This window comes from Mycetomoellerius zeteki, unplaced genomic scaffold (genome assembly GCF_001594055.1).
Source record: "Mycetomoellerius zeteki isolate Tzet28-1 unplaced genomic scaffold, Tzet1.0 scaffold19, whole genome shotgun sequence".
In the NCBI taxonomy this organism is placed as follows: domain Eukaryota; kingdom Metazoa; phylum Arthropoda; class Insecta; order Hymenoptera; family Formicidae; genus Mycetomoellerius; species Mycetomoellerius zeteki.
Genome location: NW_017256854.1, coordinates 831,868 through 842,445, shown reverse-complemented (window position 1 = coordinate 842,445; position 10,578 = coordinate 831,868). Strand labels below are relative to the sequence as shown.

The 10,578-nt window shown below is 34.6% G+C and overlaps 1 protein-coding gene across 1 annotated transcript in view; it reads right to left on the bottom strand.

The window, feature by feature from the left end:
* LOC108721993 (uncharacterized) overlaps positions 1-10,578 on the bottom strand; it is a 110,511-nt gene that overhangs the window by 54,447 nt on the left and 45,486 nt on the right. Inside the window, 1 exon segment of the mRNA XM_073512025.1 lies at positions 4,225-4,534. Within this exon segment, the coding sequence (XP_073368126.1) occupies positions 4,225-4,534 (310 nt within the window).

Here is a 10,578-nt window from a genome sequence, read left to right as displayed (position 1 = left end):
ATATATATATATATAATATTATTTGAAATTTTGCAATAATTAACTTTTTTATAAGACAAGTAAAAATGAATATATGACAAAATGAGCCCCAAAACTGACGTAGTAAACAGTAATGTTTAATTTATGAAAAATAAAGAAGTATTCTTTTAAGAAATCGATATCGATATTACGATTTTCCTCTATAATAATTAATGCGGGGTCTACTATAGAAGTCGTAGCGGTCATATAATCTTAAGTCGTAGAAAATTAACCAATCACAGTCTAATATGAGAAGAATAACCGACTATGATTGGTCAATTTTCTACGATTTAAGATACGACCGCTACGACTTCTATTGTAGACCCTGCATAACCGAGATATAAGATTTATTTGTAATCCTGATGTGAATTTATCAAAATCGGCCCATTCTTATCAGATCAGAGCTTGAAAACTGTTTATGCTTCATGAGATAAATTAGCTCATTTTTCGACGAAAAATGTTGCAACGTACCTCTTTTATTAAATAAAATTGTAATAAAACATGATAAAACATATTAACAATGAAACATTTATGTTCCCGATCCCGAACAACGATACGATGGATATAATCCTCAGTTTTCCATTTCCTGCAATCAGCTATTTCGTCGAGGTGTTCATTTCGTTTATAATTAAAAAATTCGCATTAGTCCATGAAAACCGTAATCGCCGCGCGAATATGTCGGTAATTCGCATCGGGGTAATAAGTAATCGATATCTGTTCATTCTAGCCCCAACACGCTGAAGAGGGATACGCTCAGTCCCATTCGTTGTCCTTATAACTATTTTACAGCGTCTATCTAACCGAGGGATGCGCGCAGAATTTACGTTGCTCATAGAACATCGCACGGCTTTTTGCGTCGCGTGATCGTAAAGATGACGTCGTTTTGAGGATGAATTTACTTTGTTAAAGTCCCCATTTAATTCCAGCCATCTCCAGGCTGCCATACATATACATTATGTATGTGCTATGTATAGGCATACATATATACATGCATGCGTTGTACTACATTACGCGCGTTATATGTTTTCATTTTTCTACAAATTCGAGACTGACCTGAACGTTTCAGGAAGTATGTAAAAGTCGGAAGCGAAATAAAGACATATGCGCGCTTGCGAGATATATCTTGCGGTTTTCATATCCTGCATAAAATGAGTACCGCAGAAATAAGCTGTTCTTAGTAAAAGATATTGACCTTTATCCTCGCTGCAAAATTTTAAGTCAGCACGTCTGATGGAGAAACAAAAATAGCGATTCGTTGCAACCATCTTGCCAATGTTTTTGCCGACTGCGAGCATCATGAGGAGAACCATAGCCCCAAGACATCTTTTCGCGAGTAGAAAAATCATAACTGTTCAAGAATACACGCGATATAGTAAAATTGAAGACGAGATCATATTACTTGACGAATGTGCGTACGTTCACAAAGGTATCTCTTGACGAATGTGCGTACGTTCACAAAGGTATCTCCCACTTCTCGTATTCAACGTACATATTATTCTTGAAAAGGAACAATTCTTTAACAACGCGTTCTTCTCTTCCTGCATAAAATTACTAAATTCCATCGGCATAAACCTGAAAGAAGGATTTAAACTCGGCGAACATTATATCAGAGAAATTCGCAATAGCAATCTATTACAATTACTTTGTCAATATATTCGCTATCTAAAAAAGACCGGATGAAAGGCAAATTATTAAACGCAAAATATTAAAAGCAAAAATTTCAAGTACTTTGTATCCCATGAAAAATACACTAATAATCAGTTTGAAATAAAATTCAAATATATCATTTTACGTATTTGTTTGCAAGATATCTTTAGCTTTTCACGCTCGAAATAAACATTTTTATTCTTCCACGCGTGGTTTTAACTTCATTAGACAGTTGCTTGTCAGTTAAAACAGCAGTTTATTGACGCAATTAATTCATCAATTTAGCCGAGGAGTTATAAATCAAAGCTACGATTCAGCACGTAAAAGGCAAATTATCTCTTACAACCGCTCGCAAATACGGTCGAAACGCTGTATAAAATTTGCACGGCTCCATCAAAACTGCAATGGAAACGGAAACGCTTCTCGTGAGAATGGATTCTGGAGAATTGAATGGCGAAGGAACTCTCAGCTTGCGCAGCTGCAATTCCCTCAGAACTAGTCACAAATACATGAACGCATCGCCAGTAAATCTCCTCTTCTCACTCAGCGCGATATCGCGATACATTACGAATGAACTCGAAAAGACGAGGCGCTGGCGGATTATTCAATAATAATCGAAGCGGGTGAATCAGAGCGACGAACTATCAAGACAAAAGTGCACGACTATAATCCCCGCTGTGACAAAGTCGCTTTTAAAAGCTACTCTACGTTGCGAGAAGCTCGAAATAAAAGTGATGTAAGCAAAGCAGCATACATGGTATACATAAAGTGCGAAAATTTCACCTGTAAATTACTTTTCCTCTCAACCGCTCGGTGCAAAATAAATTTCTTGACAAGTCGTTTCATCCGTGTTTTAAATACTTCTGGTTCGACTTAAAATAATCCTACCCAAAGAGAACAAAGATTAAATAACGATGATAAGAAATAGCGTGTCAGCGTGCGTTGATGAGAAGTTCGTCTCGATTCGATGATTAAATCCTACCTGTAGTTTACATTCGATGTGTGAACGCGTGTTTCATATTTATACATTGTGTCTGCTTCATTCTTAATATATATTTACATTTTATTTTACTTCGGAAGTCTCACGATTCGAGAGCTGCTTTACGGCCTGTTTATTGGACAGTCTATATTAGATCGGCGAGGTCGGCCGTTATCGATTCGTTGTAGTATGCTTTACCGTATGGCAAGAAGCCGAAACACACATGCTTACAAGGATTACGGTAAGTCGTCACTTGAACGATAGACGAACGGATCTTCGAGATATACGGAATGTGTCAGAAACATTGCTATTCTTTTTGTCCAAATTCTTTGATTAATTATAAATCAAAGCTAATTTTCTCCTTTCTCTTTTGTTAACAAGAAACTACTACTTTAACAAAAATTTTCAACAATATTTATAGATATCAAGATAATTGCTTTAAAAAATTCATTTAATTCTATTTTAATAAAATCTTATATCTCTCTCTCTTTGTTAAAATATATATTTCATTCTAAATTAATTGAGAGAAAGAAATATAGCTGCAGAAAGTAGCAACAGTTCCGAAACATTTCGGAGAATCGACCAATGCAATTAATCTTCTCATGCAAGGATTTATTTTCTTCAACTAGAAAAAATACACCTGAGAACAGAATTATAAAAAAGTATTTTTTACTAAGTAATAGGAAAGTATATGATGAGATAATAACAAAGAATAATAAAGAAATATATTAAGAAATGTTATGATTTTAATTCCTAAAAGCCCTTAAAATATCAAGAAACTCTTCTTCCAAAGACCACAACCTTGTTATTGAAGTTCTTTATTGAAAGGGCTTTAGTCATTAGCGTAGAAGTTCATAGAACTTTAGGTGATCCCTCAAACAAGAACTGTGTATCAATTAAACTATTATACATAAAGTGAAAGTGAAACTCGACTGGCAGTGTTCAGAGATATGAGATTAAAAATGCATGAGAGGACTAAGAACTCTAAGAAGCGATACGCCACGCACGTCGTTTACCTCACCGATGTTACGCGGCGTATCGTACATAAATTGGTCGATTTGTCAGCCGATTCTTACGTAAAGAGATGCAAATACACTTTTCTTCGGGCAGACCCTCGTGACGGATCCTTCCTATCAAGTCGCTCTCGAAAAGCCTTTCCAAGGACTCTCCGCGCTATACCGTGACGTTACACTGTGCTGCATCAACACTCAATGACTCTCGCAGCGTATGGATGTTGGGCAAACCATCCATTTAACGGTTCACTGAGAGATGCGATCACTACTCGTTCGGAGTAAGCCACTCTCGAAGACCCGCGTCCTGTCAAATTTACACTGCGGTCGCTCCATCGACCGTTATACCACGTCGATGTTTCAGTGGCTTCTCCGCTCTGTCATGTACCTGCCGTCACAGAGGAGACCGCTCTCCTCCTCGGACACGGAAGAAAGGAGCGCATTAACTCGTCCTTTCGAAGGGACACCGGGGAATCAGCAGAACGACGGGTATCAGAGGCATCAATGGCGACAGCAGCAACAGCATCAGCAGCAGCGAAGGGCTGCCAGCCAATGAACGGCAGGGACCACCGGCGGATTTCGTGGGTGGATTTCGCATGCGGTCATTCATCACATCGCTGGATATCGCCGCGCTGTTCGGCTCTGCCGAGGGACAGCTTATCGGTGCGGCGTTCATTGTGTCGCTGGCATTCGCGTTGTTCGTAGAATCCCGGGAGCAGCGGCTGGCGTGATGAGCCAAGCAGGCAGCATAGGCGATCGCGTGCGGGATGTAGCTCTGGTCGACGCTACCGGAGAACAGGGCGTTCGCAAGGGGCCCGACGGCGAACACCGGCACGTCCTCACCCCCGTGCGTCGCCCACGCCCTTGGCACGCCTGCCGTCTGTAATTATAGTTGTTACAGATGCAATTACTATGCCTAAATCGGATGAAGGGAAGGGAGAGATTGCACGGGGCTTCCCGGTGCGTCTAGAAAATTTAATAGGATCGATAAGAATACAAATAGACGAATTGAATCCTTGATAGATGACTAATGAGTCATAAATTTATAGACGACCAGGGCTAATTTGTAAATGAAAACGGGGTAAAGAATTTGAGGAATTAATTGATTGAGATAAATCACTTTTAATTTAACGCTCATTGAGAGAAAGCGGAATAAAATTTATATTTACATTTCTTTCTTGCTGAATATTAATGATATTGAAAAATTGTATTAAGGATCTATCTCTGCAAAAAATGATTCATATACTTTTCATATAAAAGTGAATTATGTTATACATATAATGAAATAATTCAATAAGATCAATATTTATATTTAATAATACAATTTTTATAGTTTAAACAAAAATTGTCTTATTTTTTTATCCTGATTATTTTTTTAAAAACATGTTTATTTCTTATTCAAATTATTTTTTATCCATTTCTAAATCGCCAGACTTTTTGTATTTATAGTTTTAAATATAATATATAGGAAAATCAGTCATTTTTCATTTTGTTAAAAAATACGTGAAATATATCCAAGCTCACTTTAGAATTAGAATTCAAGTTGAAATTCAAGTTGGATTTCTATTTGTAATTTTATATGTCATGTATAAAATGTCATGTATAAATATAGAAAATGTTTGAAAAATTAGAAATACAGACTCAAAGAACATTATAACGTTTTGAACTGAAAAACGTTATAAACTTTCAAAGACATTTTATAGAACTATCCGAAAGACATCTGTATAACAGAATACAATATGTAACCTTGAGATGTCTTATCGATTTCTCTTAAACGTTTCATTTGGAGTCATTTTCAGTCATTACATGGCAAAGTAAAAACTATAGTCACGTGAGAACATATTGATAAGAAGAACATAAAAGAGAAACTGATGTTGCTGATAAATCGGTATATAAATAATTTAAAAATACGACTTCTGTACTATTCTGACACAAACAATGAATTACTAAAAATAATGGAAAGAATTTTATTAAAAAAACGTTCAAGACTCTGTTCATCATTATTTATGAGAGAATACTACTTCGTTGTTGGATAACGGAGCATTATTTTTTAATGAGCCTGCTTTTATAACTACGGCTATATATGTACAGTAGTAAAATAGCAGTATAAGTCTTCATAGTGTTTAACATTAAATTTTAAAAATGTTATAGCGGGAAACGTCGAATTGTCACAGATACGTATATGTGTGCACGCTGTAAATTATACTTAAAAACATACAATTTATTTCCCTAGAGAAATACATTTATATCTTTTTATGTACAGAAATATATTTCATGAATATGTAATCTAATTCGTGAAATACGAAAGAAATTTTTGTATTAAAATATTGTGTAATTAAAAGTAAAATAAAATTATTATTACATTAATAAAAATATATTTCATTCTGCAATTAATGAACCAAAAAAATGTTTAAAATTGTGCTAATTTTCATATTCATTTTTATAAAAATTGTGAAAATGATATAACTACGTTCTGTGCATATAAAATAAAATAAAATAAAACAAAATAAAATAACTATAAGAAAGGATTAATCTTTCGCACGCTTTACAATATGATGTAAAGTATCATGCTGTTTAAATATCATGTTTTACAATACAAATAACATAATATAAAATTAATAAGTTAATTTGAAAAAATTGTAACTTTAATTTCAAAAATTTCTTTAATAACTCAATACATTATTTTGTTTTGACAATTTGTTCAAGCAGATTATTTATTACACTTACTTAGCTTCTTACTATATTTATATTTTGTTACATTTCCGTAATTTCTAATCTAGAAATTCTAAAATCAGTAAAGTCCAAGAATTGGCAGAAAATACTGTTCTTCTTTATCTCATTGTAATTCGTATTGCTTTAAAATTGAACTTCCTCCAACGGAAACGGCGCACATTTTAGAATTAAACGAGAATAAAATTAAAACAGCTGGTTCGGAAAGATATCGCCGTGAGTTTCAACTACGACCCGCTGCAATTCTCTTTGCATTTTATTCCGCCTGCGGCTACGTTGTGCGGCTCAAATGAGGCGCACCGTTGAGGCGAAAAAGGGAATTCTCTCACAATATTTCCTTCTCGTCGAGACACTGTAGACCCTTTGCCGCGATCTCGTCTCGAATGAAAGGCCACGACACGTCCTGGGGTAGACTCGGGAAGAAGTGGTTTTGAGCAATGAGGATGGAACGAAACTTTATGCCCGTAGGAGAGACAACAAGTGCTGAAGATACGGTTGGAATGGCGATGATGACGATGCGGGGATGCCTATTTTATCTTTCTCCGATCTTTTGTAAAGGCTTATATTCCGATGAGCAAAAGTTAGAAAAGAAATTACAATCGATTCAACTAAAATCAATTTGTAACGCATTAATAAATGTGTCAAACGAGAAAGATTTTAGATTTATTTTTATTCTCGCGTCGCAAACACCCAGTAAGATGGATACGATTTCTTTCTTTTTCTTTCCTCTTTTATAATACGAATCGGAAAGTGTAGTTCTAAAAGCATTGGATGTTGTTACCTCGGTTGAACATACTCTGAGCCACATGATTTAGGTAATATCGTTAAATATTTCTATATTCAATATTTCTTTTTAGACATCATAACAGTTTTCGATCCAGCTAAGATCAGAGGCAAACTATCTATATAAAAGATATTCAGCATCAAAAGCAAAATATCAATAATTTCAAAGAAAGTATTGCTAGTCTTGACAAGAATGCAAAAGGGATGCGCTACATTCATTGAATGTCTGTAAGAATAGTACAAAGAACGTTATGCTTCTCTTAAGAATATATGAAACTAGGCAGAAACATTATTCTTATTATAAATTTGTCAAAGGAAAAAGAGAAAGAGACGAGAAAAGAGAGCAAAAGATAAATTTAACATTGCAAATAATAAATATAAAAATTATAGGTGCGGCTCTCTTTGATTGAATTCATCCTTAAAAATATAAAAATAAATTCTTAGAAGATTCACAGGATAACAAACGGAAAGTAATAAAACTGAATTGCTGTTATTTTGTAATAAGTAGGCAGAGTAAGATTAATTGATCACTATTCTGTAAAAGAAATCCATCATTTTTATTGGAACATAATATAAAAAAAACATACAGGAATAAATTTGTAAAAATAAATAAGAAGCAGATTGAACTAGTTTCAGTAGCTTAGTGATATATATTTTCGAGATAATAATTTTGAAAATAACAATCGAAATATTCTCAAAAATTATAACATACACATTCTAATATTAACCGTGATTTCCTTTTAAAAAATTCTAAATAAATTCTTTTCATGAAAATGTTTATTTATGCCGAGATTTTCTGAATGAACATCACAGAGCCATGTAATTAAATAAATTTTCGGCTTTTTTACGTTTATTTTTACGAGTTTAAAAATGTATATTCCTTTCGCGCCAACAAAAACGACGGTTTCCTCTACAGAAAATTTAATTCATTTCATTTTCCATTTCACTATACAAGATAACAACTATTTAATTTTTGCAGCTTTCGGTTGTCACTCTGTGACATTCCATATGAAAAATTCCAAAAGTATCTTTCCCACGAAGAATACTTGCCCAGCAACAATCGTAAGGCAAATAGTCGTTTGTTGAAAATAAATGGATAAAAATTTCGCCGATGTTCGCGCATTTCTCAAATCCTACCACGCGTTCTCCTGAGAGAAATCCTCCCAGCGACGATGATTGCGTAAACGTAAAGCAACGTCGAGCTTCTGGGTCGTCCATTGGAGCAGGATGTAACTGGAGAAATGGCGTCTTAAGGAATTATGGTCCGTCGGGAGAGCGTTAAATATCGTACGGAGTTAGCGTTATCCGCCATCAGTACATCCTGACTTCGGTATTTCTATTGGGTAATGTGAAAACTCGGAGATATCGCAAAGCGAAGCATACCTCGTGCACTTTATTCTCGGCAACAAAATCTATGGAATGGACCAGGACACTTTCTAAGCGCTTACCGAGATAAACAAGAGGATCAGATACATAAGCAATAATGGCTATAACCATTAAATTTATTAAACAAACATCTAACGCCGCGGCAGATTAGATAGAATTCTGAATTATATTGCATTCATTATAATATAAACTGTCGTATAAAATCTAAAATCTTTATATCTTTCGGAAAAATATTAAAATCACATTTAAAGCTCTGAATTTTTATTTTTTGTCCTTGCTTCTCTCTCTCTCTCTTTTCTTCTATAAAATAATATCCTGATAAAAACAAAAAGGAGTATTCATTAGCAAATTCATTGTCATACGGGACAAAAAATTCTGGTTGCGTAAATAAAGAGCGAAAAGGATTGTTTTAAGACATTTACAAGAGGCGGATATTTCATGCGGAGTGAACACCCCTGCGAACCGGGTGAAGTCGATCGTGCGGGGCGGAACAGATTTGTACCAGTTTGCGCTTCAGGAATGTAGAGGAGTGCAGGGCATAATACGAGGGCGAAAGAAACGGCGCAACGAAGAACGGGCGAGTTATCGAAGCTGAAAAATTCTCATTAATTTGTGCGCTATATCGTGCGAACGAAGGGAGTCGACGTCTACTAAATAGCTCGATATCAGCTCGGCACGGTGTTTAATTCGTCCTGGATATCTGAAGCATTAACTCCGAGCATGTAATTGCAGACATAAATCACTGAGGTGGGTAATAACGTACCTACTTTTTATTACACCGTGTCGGTACATATAAAATGCGAGGTTAGATAAGTCCAGTTTTAGCGTAGAACATTTTTACAAAGTAAATATATTTCAAGTTGTTTTAACATCGATACAATAATTATTTCCATAATTAGCATGATATCATGGCAGTATTTTTGTTAGTAAAAAATAAAAAAACCATTTTGTCATCGCATCATAAACCACAAAACAAAATTCTCACAAATTAAAGTACAGAAATAGAAATGAATGAGAGACATTGTTCACCATTTAGTCATACAAGCATTCATGATCGCAAATTTTGAAGCATTCCATATGTTATAATTAATGGGATAATTTTACAATATTGAATTTTGCTTACAATGAACCTTTCAGAGTTTAAATAATACAACTAATTTCAAATTATAAAAATTCATATCATATTGTTTCAATAGCAATATTAATCTTGTGCCATTGCATTGCATAATTTTGTTATATAGTTTAATAATTCATTTAAAAATCAGGTTACGGAGAGGTTACGGCGATGAAATATAACTCCGAGTCATTCTCTTCATATTCTCGAGATAAACTGTTCGATCGGAAATTAGGTCACTGTTTACTTTGGCACTATCGCATGCACGTTTACTGCGTATGTACTTTGTGTTATGGTCACGAGATTTGCTGCTAATACCGACTGGTGGATCCAGATTTACGCGCTTAATGCATACCTGACATTCACCGTGTAAATCATATTCTCATAAAATGGGAGCAATCTCCCCGCGTAAAATACGGACACTTCTTGTTTTGCGTGATATCGATTTATGTGAATTTACGTTTACATGATAGTCCGTAGAAAATACGACCCGAACAAGGGTCTACGTGGCACTATCGTAGCAATATTACGCGATACTATCCCAGCTCAAACTATGCACTCACAATGATATTATATCGTATGCATTCCAGCAAACATAACGGCAAAGCATGCAGATTACAATGCAACTTTTCAAATAGCCAAACAATAGAACTATTCACAAAAGCGTGATTTGTATTAATAAAAATTTTTTATACCTGTAAACTGCGATATGTGTGGCTCTTTAATTATTTAATTACACGAGATTTAAAATTAAACATTCTTAACAGGCCTTACGTAATAATGCAAAAAATTATTGCAAATAAATCGTAGAGATTACTAATTAAGATTATTCCAATTTCTTTTTTATTCAAACATTGTTAAAATGTATCGTCTTCTTATGTCTATTAACCTTTCAAAGTCTATATGGATAA